Genomic DNA, 23,114 nt, shown 5'->3' on the forward strand with positions numbered 1-23,114 from the left:
CTCCAAATTATAACTATAACATATTACTTATTGAATTGTCTAAAGATGTTTTTGAAAATTTATTTATCCCCCCCCCCATCTTTCTCTCTTTGCAGTCTGTCTCTGAATATGTTTGTTAAAAATATTATGATCCCTCTTTGAAGTTACAAGCTTTTCACTAGCTATGATAGAGAGAAAGTTTACGACAACTTTTAAATAATGAATTTATTGTTTCTGCTTAATCCAAGTTGATATATAATTTCATCTTGTCAGTTTGTAGGTTTTTAGGTTAACTTTCTAATATGTATCTATATAGATATATAATATGGTATATATTTTGTATAACTGCAACACAAAATATTGCTTTAACCATACCAATTCATGCAATGCCATTTCAATAATTCTAAATGATTGTATCCTCTGTGTTTTTAATTTCAGATTCTCCTAAGTGTCAAACAGCTTTGACAGATACTGCATCTGTAGAAGCTTGTATGTCAGCTATAAATGAAGTTTACTACATTGGTGACACTTTCTCAGCTGCTGATGGGACAGTACTGTACAACATTGCAATACCTTGTGCATCACTAGAAATAGACCAGAATAGGTCTGCAGTCTTGGATTTAGAGATTGAAATCAGATCCATTAACCGAGACCGGATGGAAAGATTCAAACGAGGATTTGGAAACCTGTTGCACACAAATGTGTATGAGAGAATTACCTGTAATCAGCCGGAGGGGTATGCTAGAGTTACTGTACTACCCCCTCTATTGATATTGGGCAGAACTGAACTGACTGTTGATGTAAGAGCTGTGAATATACTGAGCCAAGATCTGGGTTTTGCGGACTATAGTTATGATAGAAGTGGTGGAAATAACCAACCAGACTTTCTTATGGAGGTGGGATTCCTCGAGTGTAATGTATCTTGCAGTTTGGATGAATTCAGGAAAGTCATAGACATGAGCTGTCCAAATCAACTTTTTATTCCAGAGCTGGAAGAAAAGACGCCTTGGGTTCGCCTTGAAGCTATCAGCAAATGCCCTGTCAATGCATTAGGAGGTAACCCCATAAAATCCAAATCAAATATTCATTTCAAGTTCAAAACAAGATTTGAAGTCTCAAAGAAATGGCAGACTAAAGTTGCATTAACAGTGACCTTCAAGAATGCAATTTAAAGGTCATCTGTGTAGCCCTAAAATATGATAGATTGTCCAAAAATGGTCAGCTGTGGTCATGCTTTCACTTTTGTATAACTGAACCCAATCACAGCAAATCCTACAACAACAAGAAGAAAATTAATCACATTAAAGTTAACCCTTTCTCTTGAATGAATTGTATTTGTAGAACAAAAACAAATGTTGGTAACCTTTGGCAAATACTGATAACCTATAATTTCCTTGGACTCAAATATCATTTCTATGTGTAGTCTGATCCCTGATGGAAAGAACCAACATTGTGGCAGTAGTAGTAATAGTAGTATTGATAGTAGGGGGAGGGGTGTATGCATGGGCAAACAATCAGAAGGTATTGTAGTAATGATAGTAGGGGGAGGGGTGTATGCATGGGCAAACAATCAGAAGGTATTGTAGTAATGATAGTAGGGGGAGGGGTGTATGCATGGGCAAACAATCAGAAGGAATAGTAGTAATGATAGTAGGGGGAGAGGTGTATGCATGGGCAAACAATCAGAAGGTATAGTAGTAATGATAGTAGGGGGAGGGGTGTATGCATAGGCAAACAATCAGAAGCTATTGATAGTAGGGGGAGGGGTGTATGCATGGGCAAACAATCAGAAGGTATACTAGTAATGATAGGGGGAGGGGTGTATGCATAGGCAAACAATCAGAAGGTATAGTAGTAATGATAGTAGGGGGAGGGGTGTATGCATGGGCAAACAATCAGAATCTGTAGTAGTAATGATAGTAGGGGGAGGGGTGTATGCATGGGCAAACAATCAGAAGCTAGTGTAGTATTGATAGTAGGGGGAGGGGTGTATGCATAGGCAAACAATCAGCAGGTATAGTAGTAATGATAGTAGAGGGAGGGGTGTATGCATGGGCAAACAATCAGAAGGAATAGTAGTAATAATTGTAGGGGGAGGGGTGTATGCATAGGCAAACAATCAGAAGCTATTGATAGTAGGGGGAGGGGTGTATGCATGGGCAAACAATCAGAAGGTATACTAATAATGATAGGGGGAGGGGTGTATGCATAGGCAAACAATCAGAAGGTATAGTAGTAATGATAGTAGGGGGAGGGGTGTATGCATGGGCAAACAATCAGAATCTGTAGTAGTAATGATAGTAGGGGGAGGGGTGTATGCATGGGCAAACAATCAGCAGGTATAGTAGTAATGATAGTAGGGGGAGGGGTGTATGCATGGGCAAACAATCAGAAGGAATAGTAGTAATGATTGTAGGGAGAGGGGTGTATGCATAGGCAAACAATCAGAAGGTATAGTAGTAATGAAAGTAGGGGGAGGGGTGTATGCATGGGCAAACAATCAGAAGGAATAGTAGTAATGATTGTAGGGGGAGGGGTGTATGCATAGGCAAACAATCAGAAGGTATAGTAGTAATGATAGTAGGGGGAGGGGTGTATGCATGGGCAAACAATCAGAAGGTATAGTAGTAATGATAGTAGGGGGAGGGGTGTATGCATAGGCAAACAATCAGAAGCTAGAGTAGTATTGATAGTAGGGGGAGGGGTGTATGCATGGGCATACAATCAGAAGGTATAGTAGTAATGATAGTAGGGGGAGGGGTGTATGCATAGGCAAACAATCAGAAGCTTAAGTAGTATTGATAGTAGGGGGAGGGGTGTATGCATAGGCAAACAATCAGAAGCTAGAGTAGTATTGATAGTAGGGGGAGGGGTGTATGCATAGGCAAACAAACAGAAGGTATAGTAGTAATGATAGAAGGGGGAGGGGTGTATGCATGGGCAAACAATCAGAAGGTATAGTAGTAATGATAGTAGGGGGAGGGGTGTATGCATAGGCAAACAAACAGAAGGTATAGTAGTAATGATAGTAGGGGGAGGGGTGTATGCATAGGCAAACAATCAGAAGGTATAGTAGTAATGATAGTAGGGGGGGTGTATGCATGGGCAAACAATCAGAAGGTATAGTAGTAATGATAGTAGGGGGAGGGGTGTATGCATAGGCAAACAATCAGAAGGTATAGTAGTATTGATAGTAGGGGGAGGGGTGTATGCATGGGCAAACAATCAGAAGGTATAATAGTAATGATAGGGGGAGGGATGTATGCATGGGCAAACAATCAGAAGGTATAGTAGTATTGATAGTAGGGGGAGGGGTGTATGCATGGGCAAACAATCAGAAGGTATAGTAGTAATGATAGTAGGGGGAGGGGTGTATGCATAGGCAAATTATCAGAAGGTATATTAGTAATGATAGTAGGGGGAGGGGTGTATGCATGGGCAAACAATCAGAAGGTATAGTAGTAATGATAGTAGGATGAGGGGTGTATGCATAGGCAAACAATCAGAAGGTATAGTAGTATTGATAGTAGGGGGAGGGGTGTATGCATGGGCAAACAATCAGAAGGTATTGTAGTAATGATAGTAGGGGGAGGGGTGTATGCATAGGCAAACAATCAGAAGGTATAGTAGTAATGATAGTAGGGGGAGGGGTGTATGCATGGGCAAACAATCAGAAGGTATAGTAGTAATGATAGTAGGGGGAGGGGTGTATGCATAGGCAAACAATCAGAAGGTATAGTAGTATTGATAGTAGGGGGAGGGGTGTATGCATGGGCAAACAATCAGAAGGTGAAGTTGTAATGGGGGAGGGGTGTATGCATAGGCAAACAATCAGAAGCTAGAGTAGTAATGATTGTAGGGGGAGGGGTGTATGCATGGGCAAACAATCAGAAGGTATAGTAGTAATGATAGTAGGGGGAGGGGTGTATGCATGGGCAAACAATTAGAAGGTATTGTAGTATTGATAGTAAGGGGAGGGGTGTATTCATGGGCAAACAACCAGAAGGTGTAGTAGTAAGGATAGTAGGAGGACGGGTGTATGCATAGGCAAACAATTAGAAGGTATTGTAGTATTGATAGTAAGGGGAGGGGTGTATGCATAGGCAAACAATCAGCAGGTATAGTAGTAATGATAGTAGAGGGAGGGGTGTATGCATGGGCAAACAATCAGAAGGAATAGTAGTAATAATTGTAGGGGGAGGGGTGTATGCATAGGCAAACAATCAGAAGCTATTGATAGTAGGGGGAGGGGTGTATGCATGGGCAAACAATCAGAAGGTATACTAATAATGATAGGGGGAGGGGTGTATGCATAGGCAAACAATCAGAAGGTATAGTAGTAATGATAGTAGGGGGAGGGGTGTATGCATGGGCAAACAATCAGAATCTGTAGTAGTAATGATAGTAGGGGGAGGGGTGTATGCATGGGCAAACAATCAGCAGGTATAGTAGTAATGATAGTAGGGGGAGGGGTGTATGCATGGGCAAACAATCAGAAGGAATAGTAGTAATGATTGTAGGGAGAGGGGTGTATGCATAGGCAAACAATCAGAAGGTATAGTAGTAATGAAAGTAGGGGGAGGGGTGTATGCATGGGCAAACAATCAGAAGGAATAGTAGTAATGATTGTAGGGGGAGGGGTGTATGCATAGGCAAACAATCAGAAGGTATAGTAGTAATGATAGTAGGGGGAGGGGTGTATGCATGGGCAAACAATCAGAAGGTATAGTAGTAATGATAGTAGGGGGAGGGGTGTATGCATAGGCAAACAATCAGAAGCTAGAGTAGTATTGATAGTAGGGGGAGGGGTGTATGCATGGGCATACAATCAGAAGGTATAGTAGTAATGATAGTAGGGGGAGGGGTGTATGCATAGGCAAACAATCAGAAGCTTAAGTAGTATTGATAGTAGGGGGAGGGGTGTATGCATAGGCAAACAATCAGAAGCTAGAGTAGTATTGATAGTAGGGGGAGGGGTGTATGCATAGGCAAACAAACAGAAGGTATAGTAGTAATGATAGAAGGGGGAGGGGTGTATGCATGGGCAAACAATCAGAAGGTATAGTAGTAATGATAGTAGGGGGAGGGGTGTATGCATAGGCAAACAAACAGAAGGTATAGTAGTAATGATAGTAGGGGGAGGGGTGTATGCATAGGCAAACAATCAGAAGGTATAGTAGTAATGATAGTAGGGGGGGTGTATGCATGGGCAAACAATCAGAAGGTATAGTAGTAATGATAGTAGGGGGAGGGGTGTATGCATAGGCAAACAATCAGAAGGTATAGTAGTATTGATAGTAGGGGGAGGGGTGTATGCATGGGCAAACAATCAGAAGGTATAATAGTAATGATAGGGGGAGGGATGTATGCATGGGCAAACAATCAGAAGGTATAGTAGTATTGATAGTAGGGGGAGGGGTGTATGCATGGGCAAACAATCAGAAGGTATAGTAGTAATGATAGTAGGGGGAGGGGTGTATGCATAGGCAAATTATCAGAAGGTATATTAGTAATGATAGTAGGGGGAGGGGTGTATGCATGGGCAAACAATCAGAAGGTATAGTAGTAATGATAGTAGGATGAGGGGTGTATGCATAGGCAAACAATCAGAAGGTATAGTAGTATTGATAGTAGGGGGAGGGGTGTATGCATGGGCAAACAATCAGAAGGTATTGTAGTAATGATAGTAGGGGGAGGGGTGTATGCATAGGCAAACAATCAGAAGGTATAGTAGTAATGATAGTAGGGGGAGGGGTGTATGCATGGGCAAACAATCAGAAGGTATAGTAGTAATGATAGTAGGGGGAGGGGTGTATGCATAGGCAAACAATCAGAAGGTATAGTAGTATTGATAGTAGGGGGAGGGGTGTATGCATGGGCAAACAATCAGAAGGTGAAGTTGTAATGGGGGAGGGGTGTATGCATAGGCAAACAATCAGAAGCTAGAGTAGTAATGATTGTAGGGGGAGGGGTGTATGCATGGGCAAACAATCAGAAGGTATAGTAGTAATGATAGTAGGGGGAGGGGTGTATGCATGGGCAAACAATTAGAAGGTATTGTAGTATTGATAGTAAGGGGAGGGGTGTATTCATGGGCAAACAACCAGAAGGTGTAGTAGTAAGGATAGTAGGAGGACGGGTGTATGCATAGGCAAACAATTAGAAGGTATTGTAGTATTGATAGTAAGGGGAGGGGTGTATGCATGGGCAAACAATCAGAATGTATAAAAGTATTGATTGGGGGAGCGGTGTATGCATGGGCAAACAATCAGAAGGTATAGTAGTATTGATAGTAGGGGGGAGGGGTGTATGCATGGGCAAACAATCAGAATCTGTAGTAGTAATGATAGTAGGGGGAGGGGTGTATGCATTGGCAAACAATCAGAAGGTATAGTAGTATTGATAGTAGGGGGAGGGGTGTATGCATGGGCAAACAATCAGAAGGTATAGTAGTATTGATAGTAGGGGGAGGGGTGTATGCATGGGCAAACAATCAGAAGGTGAAGTTGTAATGGGGGAGGGGTGTATGCATAGGCAAACAATCAGAAGCTAGAGTAGTATTGATAGTAGGGGGAGGGGTGTATGCATGGGCAAACAATCAGAAGGTAGAGTAGTAATGATAGTAGGGGGAGGGGTGTATGCATAGGCAAACAATCAGAAGGTATAGTAGTATTGATAGTAGGGGGAGGGGTGTATGCATGGGCAAACAATCAGAAGGTGAAGTTGTAATGGGGGAGGGGTGTATGCATAGGCAAACAATCAGAAGCTAGAGTAGTATTGATAGTAGGGGGAGGGGTGTATGCATGGGCAAACAATCAGAAGGTAGAGTAGTAATGATAGTAGGGGGAGGGGTGTATGCATGGGCAAACAATCAGAAGGTGAAGTTGTAATGGGGGAGGGGTGTATGCATAGGCAAACAATCAGAAGCTAGAGTAGTATTGATAGTAGGGGGAGGGGTGTATGCATGGGCAAACAATCAGAAGGTATAGTAGTAATGATAGTAGGGGGAGGGGTGTATGCATGGGCAAACAATTAGAAGGTATTGTAGTATTGATAGTAAGGGGAGGGGTGTATACATGGGCAAACAACCAGAAGGTGTAGTAGTAAGGATAGTAGGAGGACGGGTGTATGCATAGGCAAACAATTAGGAGGTATTGTAGTATTGATAGTAAGGGGAGGGGTGTATGCATGGGCAAACAATCAGAAGGTATAAAAGTATTAATTGGGGGAGCGGTGTATGCATGGGCAAACAATCAGAAGGTATAGTAGTATTGATAGTAGGGGGAGGGGTGTATGCATGGGCAAACAATCAGAAGCTAGAGTAGTGATGATAGTAGGGGGAGGGGTGTATGCATGGGCAAACAATCAGAAGCTTAAGTAGTATTGATAGTAGGGGGAGGGGTGTATGCATGGGCAAACAATCAGAAGGTATAGTAGTAATGATAGTAGGGGGAGGGGTGTATGCATGGGCAAACAATCAGAAGGTATAGTAGTAATGATAGTAGGGGGACGGGTGTATGCATAGGCAAACAATCAGAAGGTATTGTAGTATTGATAATAAGGGGAGGGGTGTATGCATGGGCAAACAATCAGAAGGTATAAAAGTATTGATTGGGGGAGCGGTGTATGCATTGGCAAACAATCAGAATCTGTAGTAGTAATGATAGTAGGGGGAGCGGTGTATGCATGGGCAAACAATCAGAAGCTAGTGTAGTAATGATAGTAGGGGGAGTGGTGCATGCATTGGCAAACAATCACATATCATGAAACTAATTTGTTTTCCACACAGTATGAAAGTTATTGCATGGATTCCATTGTTAGCGTTGTGAAATGGAATTGCAACTTTATTCCGTTATTGGTTGGAATCTCAATGTTGTTCAATATTCTTTTAATTATACTTGCTCTTTTGAAACTTGTTTAGTAATTTCCAGGTCAGTTTGTTTGACTGTTTGGTTTAATCACATAGTACATCTATGGTAGTTTATTGGAAGCTTAATTCACAGCCTGCTTAATACAGTAGCCAGTGTAGTTCAATTATTTCTCACTCCGCATTAATCCTGTCGAGATGTAAAACGATGACCTTCACTAATGTAATGACATTATCGTAGAGTATTTTCTCCTGGTTTATTCTACAGAGCCTGCCATCACAGTGCACCCTGACCAGATGTTAGCATCTCCAGCTGGTGGTTCCTTGCACACTAGCTGTGAGGGAGACTATACAGCTAGTATCATATGGTACAAGAAGGGATTAAATGGAGATAATCCTACATCCATCACAGGCAATGTCTTAAGCTTCTCTGACCTTGATGCAAGAGATCAGGGATTTTATTTCTGCAGAGCTCAGGGAGGTGGAGCTTATGGAGATTCTTTTGCAGACAGTGACCCAGTACTAGTTTTGTTGTTAGGTAATATATATTTAATCAAAAGCCAAAGTGAAATTGAATAATATAAAACAAATTATCCAACATATATATCTAGAGTACATGTACTTTAAAGGCATTGAAGTCTCTGCCCAAACCACGTGCGGCCATCTGAAAAAGTTAACTTTCCGTTGCTTGCAAGTGACGTTTTGTTCGTGTCGCTACAAAATGCAGACAGTACAGTAATAAAACGTGATACCTTGTTATCTTTTATCTAGACCTGATATGTCCACGCTGCTATGTACACAGTACTGTGGGTATTGACCGCAGCTGTATGTACTGACTGCATGTACACTAGTGTCTTATTACCGATGGTAGCAATCTGTGTTTGTAATTTCTGGGATCGATGGTGGTGTCTAACACTTCTGTTACACCTCATTTGAAACTAGGCCAGATTACCGGCATTAGACGTTTCTTTTTGCGCGAGTCTTCACACCCTTTAACTCTGTAACTCTGTACCAGTTTCCAGATCTAGGTTTAGGCTTCAGTGGAGCAGGGAGTGGTACTGAGGTGTGATGTACTCACTGTTCATTAGAGGAATCATATAGAAATGTTACTTTAATAAGTTGATAAGATCAAAAACGAGGATAGCAAGCATGAAGAGATGTTTAAAATTGCTGGTGAAGCAGTACCGTTGTTTTGATGCGGTAATTTAAAAATAGATTTTAATGTTAAAGGGTCATAGTTCAAGATTCAAATCTCTACACAGCTCTGTATGTTAATGAGGTTTTAGTTTAGTTAATTTGATACCTTCTTTATGCTAGCAACTTGAGTTGTATCATGTCTTGTATGTTATAATTCATTCTCTTATTTGGTTACTCCTGAAGACAGAGACACATATCTACTGGAGATGAGGTTTGACAATCTGGTTTATTCTAATGAGATAGCTGACCCAACCAGCCCTTTCTTCAGTGCCAATATTAGTGTTGTTCAAGAAGGGGTACGTTTTAATGTACATCAAATATTTGTCATTTAAAAGAATTCATATCTACTTGATACAAAATGTTGTCAATTAAGAATGTGCTAGCCAATCATCTTTATTCACTCCCCCAGATGATCCTGCAGACAATAAATGCATAGTTGAATTCAGTCAGATGGTTTTATATATGTATCTGTAGAGCAGAAGGGTGTATCAATTACAAGGCATGGCAACAGATAAATAACTATGAAGGATATTAATAACTCCATTAGACTATATGAAGATAATATTATCAAGAAATAAAGGAGTTGACAACTGGTGAGAAAACTAATTATTATTTTGAAAACTTTGCTGAAAATTTCTTTTTGTATCTGGTCAGTTTTTGAATCTTTTTACTTCATAGTGTCTATGATTTTATCTTTATAGCAACCACAGAGTGAGTGAATCATTTGGAAAAATAATGTTTCTTCATTACAGTGAAATAGTATATCTAAAAGTTGTTTTTCTATTAAGAGGATACTCCCATCTAAAATATTGCATAATATGTAAAGCCCTACCTGCATAATTGTCCCTGACAGTCAAGCCTGCCTAGAAGAAAAACAGTCCTCAACTTCACTTGAGCATCACTAATTGTTACTTGATAGCATAAACTACCCCAAATACTGCCATGAGGATTCATCCTTGAGCACACCTAATTAAATTGACCAGTCACCCTATGATTGTAGACACAAGTGCTCTAATTGCCAGCACTCCTGTGTGTGAAGTTGGCTTGACCACTGAAATATAACACAATAGCCTATGTTTAATCATGAAGTTGTGCAGAGGAGCATTCAGTATGGCTAGCATTACCAACTTAGTAAGATATTCAATCTCTCAGGGATTTTGGGCATTAACAAAACGTTGGCGCGCGGATGTTCCAAAATTATAGCACGACATCAATATTGTATCTAGCAAGCAATGTTGACATGACCAGTGTAGTACGTGTCATGCTGTTACAAGTTGTCGACATGCTGATGTTGAATTTTACATGTTGATAGACGCAATGACATATATATATTGTATTTTGTTTCGACATGTTCATATGGAATTGTAACTTGTTGATATCGAATTGTAACATGTTGATATTGAATTGGACATATATATATTAACTTGGATACTTCACTTTCTTTTTCGACATTTATGGAACGTTTGGCTCTCCGTACTGGTTACAAGTTTTCATCAATATACGTTCAATTTGGCAATTTCAAGTAAACAACACCTGAAAACAGGGGCAACATAATTTAGATAGACTAGCTGCTGTAATCAGCATGGAATATTTTATTGTCCCCAAGTGAGGGATCATTTGTCTCTAGTCAATTTTATTAATTTTGAAACAATTCATTTGCTTTATAATTGATTACTGCTCTGTCATTTCTAATCAAACTGATTTTTCAAGCCAGCCAAGAACTTGAATTGTTTATGCTGCAGGTTTACAGAAAATGATCACAACTTCCATTAAATATCCTTAATATTACATTTTTTTTTGCTTTCTTATGTTTGCCATTAGATTGCATCATCCCTCTTGGAGTCTGCAGATATTGAAGATATTACTGATGTCACAGTTCAAAGGTTAAGGTCTGGCAGTGTTGTAGTTGAAGCACTAGTAACCCTGGCGATGGCTGTAACAGTGGAGGAGGCAAAGAATACTTTGGTTGAATATCCCCTCGGATCTATTGGGAACAATAGAACTATTGATGACCAGTCTGTTTCCTTCCAAAGTACTTGTAAGTGTTGACATCAATCAGTTCTCAAGAAATGGGATTTAATTTGACCTTGATATCCTCTTTGATCTCCAAAGTCACACATGTGCAATTTTAAACACTGAAACACTAAATACCAATATATTGTGCAATCAACTCTCTCTATTAATATTATGTTAAATTGTGTTAAAACAAAACAAGTAATATTTCATTTCCCGAAGGGTGCAACTTTATGACAAGTGGTATCTGCAGTTAATTAGTACTGACCTACACTAGCTAGCACCATAGACTTATGTGTTGGTACATCTAGTATCTGTTCACAAGGCTATATATAAACCAGCTAGGCTTTAAAGCTCAAAGATGCACACACTCAATCATATGTATCGGAATGACTACAGCAAAATATTTTATCCAGCCCTCAGTCCAGGTGCCAATTAATACTATAAAGACTATAAATATTTCTTTATTTTTTCCTTTAGCATTTTGTGCGGCACAGGGTCTTAATAACACTTTGGCTGGTCAATTAACATTCCTAAAATCTGAGATATCCCAGACTGCCCAGTCAGTGGAGCTGTGCCCGGGATATACTACCACAGGTAACACTTGTATCCTTTCATTAAATCTGGAATCTAGTTGAGCTTTCTTTGAAAATACTCATTTTATAAAATGTGAGTCCACTTTTAAATGATGACCACGGTCCATTCAATCATATTGAGGTAACTTAAGTTCTTTAATCATAGTTAGCTAGGCAATTAAGTAAACTATATATGCTATCAACTTGTCTTGTTGGGTTTGGGTGTTTTTAAATGTGTGTTTGTAGCTTTCTAAACACAAGATGACCAACTAATAAGCAGCTCTCATACGTGACTTGATTAGGCTCAATCAGAATTATGTGCAAATTAAGGTCACAAAGATAATCTGCATGAAAGTGTTGCATAATATCCCTTTTCGTTAATAGCTAGAATATGGATATGCAGCTAAATGTAGGTGCTGTAACCAGTCAAGGTTGAATTGATCGACTGCCAAAACAAACTTTTGTTGCAATACTTTTGGCCATCCCTCTTTATAACAGGAAACATATTAATCTAGATGCTGTAACTGTGCTTAGAATGACTTGTTTGTGGTTTCACAAACCCTTTGCCTTATAACTTTAGACCATTACATTGTATGTGTTCATTGTATATCTATCAGAAACAGTAATTTTAGACTGAGCTGTATCATTTCTAATCAATAGAACAAACTGCGAACCATGAACTATGTGCCCATGGATGTGACCATGAACCATGTGAACCATGTGACCATGAGTTATGTGACCATTTACTGTGAATCATGTGACCATAAACTATTTGCCCATGAGTTATGTGACTATTTACTGTGACTAATGTGACCATGAGTTATTCGACTATTTACTGTGACTCATGTGAAACATGTGACCATGAGTTATGTGACCAATTACTGTGAACCATGTGACCATGAGTTATGTGACCATTTACTGTGACTCATGTGAACCATGTGACCATGAGTTATGTGACCATTTGTTTTCTTAAGGGGGATCTCCGAGGGCTACAAGGATGTGCACAGGTAATTTTGTGTCTCCTAGTGTCTGGCAGGATCCTGTCTTGAACAACTGCTTCGATGGAGAGGAGAGTGAAGAAGACACAGATATTCTTGAGACACTTGTAGAGGTAACTGACTATCAATTGCTAGCATTTAAAACTAGCAGATTAAAGTTCTCTGTATCTGCTTACACATAACTCTATCATAGATAAGATAAGATAAGTTAGGATTGCCCAACAACTAAGGGCTTGATAGTTCAGTTGCTACAAGCTTTGGACCTAAATTCCTGCATGATTACAGCACTGAATGAGTTCTCATGATGGCAACATATGTTTACTCTTCCAACGATTTCTTGATAATAACGAGAATATCTTACTTCATCAGTGTGCAATCATATTGTGTTACCTATAGATTGTTGGGTAATTATGATGAGTTAAATTAACTTGGAGATGGTGTTTAACTTCAACCTCCATGAAATGTGTCTCTTGTCATCTATTGAACAAAGGGTATGTGGTTACCAACAGTTGTGTTATAAGGAGCCATATGTAACATGAAATTCAGGATGTAGAAATTAAAGTCAAATTTAAACTTCAACCTTTCCAGCTTACTGCACTAAAAGCTTAGTGAAAATGACACTGCTCTATGCAACTTACATATCAATGTTCATTATTTGTATTGAGTTATCTGTCGTTAAACATTTTGAGCTAACTAAAATTCACCAGATTTATTAACTGTCTTAAGAGTCTGTAGATTCTACAAACTTCAATCAAAATTTGCAAGCCCCGTCCAACAGATCATACGCCAATCAGGGCAACAAAAAATGAATTTCTTTCTTTTGATTGTGACAGCTTTCTCTATGAAACCCACCTGTTCAGAGTGCATTTAGAATAAGAAACATTGAATCTGCTTTGGAAGTTTTATTTCGAAAATTCACCAGCAAACACGTATTGAGACTTAAAAGAATTAACATCTGCTTGTTCCTAATTGTCAGTGGAAGTGAACATAGACAGCTTGACAAATGTATGTGTTTATTTGACTGTATCTGAGTATGCAAGGCTAAATCACTGCATGACTAAATCACTAATTAATAGAGCTAATTACAGCTCAGAACAGCCTGAGAGGTCAATGCCTTTATAACTTATCATGGCTCAATTTTATTCTATCAAAACAGAAATTTCTTTTGAGCTTCAACTTTATTATCAGTTGCTTCCTAGCAGGCTGTGTCTGTGTCTCTTACATTATGATTCCATTTATAGACTTTGGAAAACAATTCAGTCACAGCGGATAATGTTACACCGGTGTCTCGTGACGTGGCTGATGTCACTGGAACTGTTGATCTTGATGGTGGAGATCTGGATCATGTTGCAGATCTCCTCGAGATAATAACTAATGTGAACAGCTCATCGCCAGAGGTAATTTGAAATGAAATTTATTACCTTGAAGATTTTAAAGTTAAACTAAGAAATTCTTGAAAGAAACACAAATGGTCACACTAAGGTGTGTAAAGAAGCATCAAATGATGATTCAGTGAGTAAACCACTTATAACAGCCTAGGTCACAGCCTAGGTCACCAATAATATATATAAGCTCTCTTCATTAGTTTGAACACAAACATTCCCAGGTGAAAATTCCAGTTAATACCTGTTGAACAGGTTTTAACAGGTACCTGTTGCAACTGGTATTTGGTGACAGGTAATAACAGGTATTAAATGGTATTAACGGGTGTTAACTGGTATTGACAGGTATTAACTGGTATTAACAGGTTTCAACTGTTTTCAACAGGCATAACAGTTTTTAACTGGTATTAACAGGTATTAGCTGGTATTAACAGGTTTCAACTGTTTTCAACAGGTTTCAACAGGCACAACAGCTTTAGCTGGTATTAACAGGTATTAACTGGTAATAACAGGTTTCAACTGTTTTCAACAGGCATAACAGTTTTTAACTGGTATTAACCGGTTTCAACTGTTCTCAACAAGTTTCAACAGGCACAACAGTTTTTAACTGGCATGAACAGGTATTAACTGGTAATAACAGGTTTCAACTGTTTTCAACAGGCGCAACAGCTATTAACTGGTAATAACATACTGTATGAACTGGTTTCAACTGTTTTCAACAGGGGTAACAGGTTTTAACTGGTTCTGTTTTCAACATGTCTTTACTGGTATTGAAAACGTTTGAACAGGTAAGAACATGTATGGAAGGTTTTAAGCTGGTTATAACAGTAGGATTTTCCACACATTCAATTGTTTTCAACAAGTTATCTGGTGAAAACAGGTGGCGATGAATTTCAACAGGTTAAAATTACTCTTTACAGTTGCACATGATGTAGGTCTAACACTTAACAAGCAAGTTAAGGCGAGGGAGAACTTCCAGCAGATGGAGTAAAAATCACTGTTAACAAAAATCTGAAAATATCATTTTATTCCAACAAAGTTAAGACAAGTTAATGGATCAAACATGAATAGCAAAAGTATAGTACTGCACAATAATGCAAAGTTGAGGGCAATGAAAAAGAAAACATAAATTTGGAGTCTAACAAGAAAGCAAACTTATGAAGTAAACGCTTTCATATTACACATTAAAAACTTATATATATTATGAAATACCAACTAAATATGTTCATTAAAACAATGATTTCATGTATTGCTGTGGCAATTAAGAAAGGAAACTCTATCTGTTAAAACAATATAAAGGTTAATTTTTTATCAATCATTATATCAAAATAAAAGTTACAGCTGAATAGATAAAAGTTATTCAAGAGTTAGCATTACCAAACTATGTAGTGTGCAATTCTGCATGCTAGGCAGACAATAATAATAGCTAGTCAGACAGTAACCTTTTGAAAGGAATTCATTCTTAAATTGGCTACCAATCAGATCTTAAAAAACAATATTTACCTACAAAGCATGTATTTGTAATGCATATTTATACTGAACACATATGTGACGACAATGAACTGTCTATTCTGGAGTTTGAATAAAAATCTGAATACTGTTTAATGGCATTTGTACATACTGATTATATACTAGAAATGTTAGTTCTTTAAAAAAAATAAGGCAAAAGTGGAAAGATGACTTTGCCAAGTAAAAATCAACATCAGTCTATAATAGTCATGGTTAAACCACTTTCAAGAAAAAACTGTCCAGAAGATCTCCATTGAAAACTTAAGTTGTAATTGACAGCAACATACTTTCCATTTCCTGAATTTAATTAAAAAACTAAATACCATATAATGGCAAACAATAACTGTTTTAAACATAATAATAAATATGGGTTTAATCCTACTTTGAAAAAAGAACTGTCTAAAAAAATTCCTCTGAAAAGTTAACTTGTCAGTGACAGCAATATGCTGTCAGTTTGAATAAAACTAAAGACTGTTTAATGGTAAGCAATAACCATTGAAAAAAATAATATGATACTAATGCTTTAAGGCCTTCTTTGTTTTACGATTGACGTCAGCTTCTCGGATATGTATTTGCTGAACCTTGCAGCTTCCTCAGTAAACTGCAGCTTTCTTTCAAACGTTCCACGAATTGTGCTGCAAGAAACAAAGCGTATGAACACTTAAGAATGGACTTATCATGATTAACAGTAACAGTGTGGTCCTAAAACTTAACAAACTCTCTTGCATTGCTGGATGAGTGCTTTCATGGAAAGTTAAGGTCAAACTTTCCTATGGTTTATAATGTCTCACGATATTTATCTCTGTTGGTATCCAACCTGAATGGACTAGCAATCACAGTCTAACCAAGAACATTCTTTTGGTTTAGAATTTGGGTTTGCTCAATGTAGTTTGATTGTAGGCTTCCTGTCAGAACTCAAAGGCAATTAAGAACCAACCAAAATGATATCAGTTGTTAACTCATGATACTGGAATGCATAATCCTACTGATGAATAGTTCTGTCAGTGTTAAAAAATTACTTACTCCTGAAAAACAGCTTATTCAGTAAATTATATTGTACACTTGTGTACTATGTCATGAGCTTGTAATATAAATGGTAACTTGTTTGAAAGCTTTCCATAATGACTAACCTTCCATAGCATTAAGCTTCACGGGAGACAACAGCGGTTTTCCATCTCTGTCACTGTTGAATCGTGTGCAAGCATTCCCAACGACTTTCGTTTTCAAAGTGTTGGTACCCCAAATCAACACCAGTAAAGTCTCCACGAACATAGAGTGTTTCTCTTAACTACAAATGGCCTCCCACTTGTCTTCAGGAAGCCCAAAATCTGCACCAATATTGACCTGTGAACAGAAAATATGATATACCTGTAAGCATATATACAGATATAGCACATGATAACTCACATTATCATAAACATACATTAACATTAAAATTTTATATCAACATATTGGGAGGTAAACATTTAAATCAAGGTCCCTCAAGTTATAAGCCAGGAATAGCAGCTTTACCAAATAATTACTAGCTTTGCACTATAACACCAAGTTATTTTTCAAAGCTTAATAACCATGTTTATAATTATCCCAAATCAGTAAAAAATTGGCCCAACTTATGACGCTTGTACGTAAATGATGTACCAGACTGTTTTTTATATATATTATATATAAACAGGTTATGAAAAGTATCTAAATAATATCATTACACATTTGGGTACAATAGTTAAACTCACCCTTCCATCTTTTTTCTCTATGGCACTTGTTCCTTTGCTTTTTGGACTCTTGGATAAACTCTTAATATCATCTTACACCATTATGTCTTTAAGCCATATACGTTCTCCTCTTCTGTTGTTGCCTCCACACTGGTGTCGTACATCACAGGAAACCTCACCTGGATATTTGGTTTTTCAATTCTTCCTGGAAAAAGGAAATAGCAAAGCAGCAGTAGTCATGAATCATTTGAAAATATGAAATAAAGTTGTCACCACAAAGTGATGTGAGATTTGCTTCCACAATAGTCTGAAAAAAAGATTCCCAAAGTCTGAAGCAGACTGTATAAAGCTGAACATTTGAACCAGAGTGTCATCATTGCAACCAGAATCAAATGCCCAGACTACAGAGATAATAAAACATGGGCTAAATCTTTGTTTGTTTTTAAGATCTAAAAATACAAGATTTTCGAAACACAAATGCACTGAGCCAACTTATTTATAGGCCTAATTGTTTTAAGTTGTTATTTTGCTTGCTCACTTAACAAGTCTTATTTAGACCTACTGTAGGCTAGAGAAGAAACAGTTCTTTGTCACACTAAGTCAGTTTGTCTTTCAGTCGTTTTTTTAGTCTTACTAGTAGTAGTACTTAAGTATATAATACCGGTGACTAGCCAACATAATTTGTTCAGCCTACTGTAACAGTAAGTTTGAAGGTCTAGCCTTGTTTTATTCAATATCACATAGCCTACCCATTTAGATTCACATGGGAAATTCAAGAAATCTTTACCAAATGAGTGTAGACCTAAGCTTCAAGTAAACTACAGTATTGAAACTCAGTCCCAGCATTTGTTTGGAAATAAATTAGAAGATTATGTGCGACTGTTCAATCTAGCCCAATACACACATAACACATTGCTAATTGGTGTTTAGAATGCACAGTTTAGTGTTGAGAATGCACTGCAGTACTCAATAGAAAACCTAGGCTACTCACTGTCATTGCACTTGTGTATTGCGAAACGCTAGCCTAACAACGGTCACAAGTGCCAGTGGCCTAACAATTAACGTTAGTTTTACCTCCAAGTTTAAGGAACAACAGGAAGGCCGATGGTGGCGGTTAATACTTCCATTCTTCTATAGATCTTCTTGGGTGATTAACAGTTGAAAGTTGCTTAGAGTGATCGTATTAAACCATGCCAAGCAATGCTTACGCTGTGCAATGCAAGTTCCCGTTGCTCCTCGGTTTCGAAATTGAATATGGTGTTGAAGTCAAAGTTCAACCTCGTACAAAATGTGATTATCGAAAAAATTTAAAATATTGTCTTTGGCCCCAATTTGAGAGTTTCATGTCACTAAAAATTACAAATATCATTAATTGATATCAAAAAATTAAAACAACAGTAAATAAGAAAGAATTAAATCATAATACAATTTAAACATTAATTATTTTTATCTTGATCTTGACTTGGCAATATGTGTCTTACTTTCTTAGACTATGAATCACTGATCTAAATATAGATGCGAGCTCGTCTCAATCTTTTGATGTATGTGTATGCTACGTATTCATATACTATCTGGAAGAACTCTCTCAGAAATTTAATATGTGAATTTTTCATTTTACCTTAATGTACCAAATAGGATAAACAATTCAGTGATCAGACATAGGTTATACCACATCTTTGCAGTGGCAAAGCCAGCGAGGGCGGGGAAGGTGGGGGGCAGGGGAAAGAGTACCTCCACAAAAAATTTTGGGGACGTGATGTCCGACGGTGAAAAAAACGAAGGGAGCAAAAAAAGAGGAAATAATTGCATTATTTTGCATATAAGCCCTTTATGAGAAACACAAATTTTCAAGCCCCCCTCCCCTCATAAACCTTCCCTGACAACGGTGATCCACCATTATGTACCTTAAAGTGGAGACAGAAATTTTAACCAACTGGTACCTGTTGAATGCAACTGGTGTAACAGGTACCTGTTAAACCAGTTGTTTTCAACAGGTACCTGTTAAACCAGTTGTTTTCAACAGGTACCTGTTAAACCAGTTGTTTTCAACAGGTACCTGTTAAACCAGTTGTTTTCAACAGGTACCTGTTAAACCAGTTGTTTTCAACATGTACCTGTTAAACCAGTTGTTTTCAACAGGTACCTGTTAAACCAGTTGTTTTCAACATGTACCTGTTAAACCAGTTGTTTTCTGTTACCTGTTGAAAGCAACTGGTTTAACAGGTACCTGTTAAAACCAATTGGTACCTGTTACAGCTTACAGGTAATTTACCTGTTGCAACAGGCAATTAACTGGTATATACTGGTTTTGGTCACAATACCTGTTAAAACCAGTTGTCGTTAACAGGTACCTGTTAGTCCCTGTTGGTTCCGGTTAAAACCAATTGAAATTGTAACAGGTATTAACAGGAATTTTCTCCTGGGTTGTCACAACATTGGTAATAACTTGCCATTAATTAAGCAACAATTGTAAATGTCATCGTTATGGCAACTTAGAGACCAACCTGTTCTTAATTTGATTAGTTGTCAATTCTTAGCGTGTTTATAAATCAGTTAATGTAACAATAATGATTACATTTCATGTTTACAGGTAACCAGTAACACTGTCGAGATTGTTGATAATGTTCTAGCTTTCGAGGAGAATGCCTATGAGGAGGTTGTTTCAGTGGAAGCACCCTCACGAATTCTGCAAGCCTTGGAAAACCAGCTGACAAATTTACATCAAGGAGGGGATGATGTGAACTTTACAGATGTGCGAGGATTTGTTGGTGCCGTGGCGTTTACAGCTGACAAAGAATATTTTTCATCTGAGATAACATTTGGCAATTTTTTCAACTCTGATAAGCAAACCATCAGAGGCAACTTGAATGAAAGTCTAACAGATACCTACAGAGGCATTGATCTATCTCTGCTTGATGACGTCAAGGCCTCTATAACGCTCCCAATAACTTTGCTAGATGACATCCAGTTTGGTAAAGATATTATCAGATCACATATATGCTGATCAGTGCTATGTGTAATAACCGCAAGGCCTCTATAACACTCCCAATATTTCTGCTAGATGACATCCAGTATGGTAAAGAAATTATCAGATCACATATATGCTGATCAGTGCTATGTGTAATAACCGCAAGGCCTTTATAACACTCCCAATATTTCTGCTAGATGACATCCAGTATGGTAAAGAAATATCAGATCACATATATGGTGATCAGTGCTATGTGTAATAACCGCAAGGCCTCTATAACACTCCCAATATTTCTGCTAGATGACATCCAGTATGGTAAAGAAATATCAGGTCACATATATGCTGATCAGTGCTATGTGTAATAACCGCAAGGCCTCTATGGAGTGCTCTTTGTGTATCTAAGAAATTAACTCATGGAATGATATTCTTTCAAATATCTTAGAAACATCCAGCCTGTTTTTGTTTAATATAGGCTGTGTTTGAGATGATGTCATGTGCTTTCGAGGGGGAGGGCTTCCACATAACATGCTGTTTATCCTTTATGCTGAGGCTATATACTATAAGTATATAACCTCATACTATAAGTATATTGTGCTGAGGCCTGTTCATATCTTATAGTTATATAAGTAGGCCTACACCTATATATAACTATAAGTTTATTTTTCCTTCAACACACTGCAGATGCATCAGATTCAGTTCCTGTGACCTTCGTCATTCATCGTACAAGTAATCTCTTTACCAGCAGAGATAACCAGACAGAAGTGGTTGAAAGTCTCATCGTCGGGGCAACCATTGAAGGAAAGAACATCGATAACCTGAGCAGTCCAGTAGTTACAAGATTTCATTTATTGCCTGCAGTGAGTGAATAAGAAACAGTTTTATCAGTAATTTGTGGATGTTTCCAAGAAGCAAGAGCTTTTTCAAGTCCCCAACTCTCTGAAGGCCTTGAGATAAATGTTGACATTCATGCTTTAATCTCAGGTCCCATGAAAGTCACTCTGACATTAAATCATGAAAATTGTTGTTTTGTTTTTCAACTGTGGTCAAAAGACTAAGTGTAATGATATATCATGCAAACTGTAACTATGAACAGAATGCCGTGAGGGCTCTTGACATTGAGGAGTCCTTTACATGCATGGAGTCGATTCTTTGCCTGCCAAGTAAGCAGCTGTATCATAAACTGGTGGCAAGTTTGTCACTCTAAATAGTTTATGATCTAGATTTACTCTTTGAGTCTGAGCCAAATACGAGTAAAGGTTAGGTGAAAAACAAATTGCAGTTTATGTTAGATTCTTGTTTGGAATAAAGGCAAGGAACGTCTGTTAACATGTGAAGTTTATTATAACGAGCAATTTATATAAACTGTTGTAGTATTATGAAGTTTAATATAACGAGCAATTGATACAAGCTGTTGTGGTATTATGAAGTTTATTGTAATGAGAATTTAATATTTGTGGTATTATGAAATTGATGAAATGTTTTCCTTTTCTTTGACATTCTCAGTTGAAGGGTGTTAGTGATGAAAGGCGATGTGTTTTCTGGGATTTTCAGTTGGCAGGTGGGTATGGGGGTTGGTCCTCAGAGGGGTGTGAGTTGGCGTCAGGTCCAGATAATGAGTCGGATGATCCTATTGTAGAGTGTAGATGTAATCATCTTACAAACTTCGCCATACTTGTGGTAAGTGATCGGAATTTATGCAGGGAAAGCTTCTGTGTCTCTGAGAGCTTTATTTTTCTAGTTCTAGTAGTAGTAGTAGTTTCTATCTTTGCTTAACTCACTCATGATAGTGTTGCAGATCCTAACTACTAGTAGAAAAATTGCAATGCATCTCGGCAGTCAGATAAAGGAACGATATATACATATAAGTAGAGAGCCATTCCATTACTAAAAGTATACACGTTCAACCAAATTGAGACAATCAATTCTTCATGAGGGTCTGTGTGTTACATGGTTAATTAAAGCTTTTAAAAATGAAACAGTATAAAGTTGAAACTTACTGTAAGTTACTTATTGCTTACAATTGGTAAACATTCATGTTATCTGGCATCATTTTTGAGTGGTTTGAACTTTGTACGGCTCTACGGCCACACCCACTCCTTCAGCTTCAGTTAAGGATAGCATCAAACACCAGTTGAGCATAGCATCAAACACCAGTTAAGCATAACATCAAACACCAGTTAAGGATAGCATCAAACACCAGTTTAAGGATAGCATCAAACACCAGTTAAGCATAGCATAAAACACCACTTAAGCATAGCATCAAACACCACTTAAGCATAGCATCAAGCATCAGTTAAGCATAGCATCAAGCATCAGTTAAGCATAGCATCAAACACCAGTTAAGGATAGCATCAAACACCAATTTAAGGATAGCATCAAACACCAGTTAAGCATAGCATAAAACACTCCTTAAGCATAGCATCAAACACCACTTAAGCATAGCATCAAGCATCAGTTAAGCATAGCATCAAACACCAGTTAGGCATACCATCAAACACCAGTTAGGCATAGCATCAAACACCAGTTAAGCATATCATCAAACACCAGTTAAGCATATCATCAACACCAGTTAAGCATAGCATCAAACATCAGTTAAGCATAGCATCAAACACCAGTTAGGCATACCATCAAACACCAGTTAGGCATAGCATAAAACACCAGTTAAGCATATCATCAAACACCAGTTAAGCATATCATCAACACCAGTTAAGCATAGCATCAAACATCAGTTAAGCATAGCATCAAACACCAGTTAGGCATACCATCAAACACCAGTTAAGCATAGCATCAAACACCAGTTAAGCATAGGATCAAAACTGATACTTTAGAATTTAACTTTCTATTGCTTTTATTTGTCTCCAATATGATTCATATACGTTTTATTTCAATAGTTCAAATTGATCACGATTTTAGTTCA

At 37.9% G+C, this 23,114-nt stretch overlaps 1 protein-coding gene and 1 long non-coding RNA gene across 4 annotated transcripts in view; one reads left to right on the forward strand and one right to left on the reverse strand.

The window, feature by feature from the left end:
- The window catches only part of LOC139959023 (uncharacterized), a 71,602-nt gene that overhangs the window by 24,006 nt on the left and 24,482 nt on the right, over nt 1-23,114 (forward strand). For 2 of the 3 annotated variants that reach the window (XM_071956535.1, XM_071956536.1), the window contains exons 6-15: nt 418-1,035; nt 8,115-8,384; nt 9,227-9,339; nt 10,865-11,081; nt 11,537-11,653; nt 12,606-12,742; nt 13,871-14,026; nt 19,820-20,201; nt 20,879-21,054; nt 21,701-21,874. In XM_071956535.1, the coding sequence (XP_071812636.1) occupies nt 418-1,035; nt 8,115-8,384; nt 9,227-9,339; nt 10,865-11,081; nt 11,537-11,653; nt 12,606-12,742; nt 13,871-14,026; nt 19,820-20,201; nt 20,879-21,054; nt 21,701-21,874 (2,360 nt within the window). The remainder of the gene's footprint in view (nt 1-417; nt 1,036-8,114; nt 8,385-9,226; nt 9,340-10,864; nt 11,082-11,536; nt 11,654-12,605; nt 12,743-13,870; nt 14,027-19,819; nt 20,202-20,878; nt 21,055-21,700; nt 21,875-23,114) is intronic. The other variant, XM_071956537.1, reaches the window with a different exon arrangement.
- Nucleotides 15,024-19,134, reverse strand: LOC139959038 (uncharacterized). Its single transcript, XR_011789948.1, has 4 exons — nt 18,304-19,134; nt 17,251-17,434; nt 16,651-16,864; nt 15,024-16,155 (listed from the first exon to the last, which is right to left on the reverse strand). It is a non-coding gene; the product is annotated as an uncharacterized lncRNA (long non-coding RNA).

The sequence above is a fragment of the Apostichopus japonicus genome, chromosome 18 (genome assembly GCF_037975245.1).
Source record: "Apostichopus japonicus isolate 1M-3 chromosome 18, ASM3797524v1, whole genome shotgun sequence".
NCBI lineage: Eukaryota > Metazoa > Echinodermata > Holothuroidea > Aspidochirotida > Stichopodidae > Apostichopus > Apostichopus japonicus.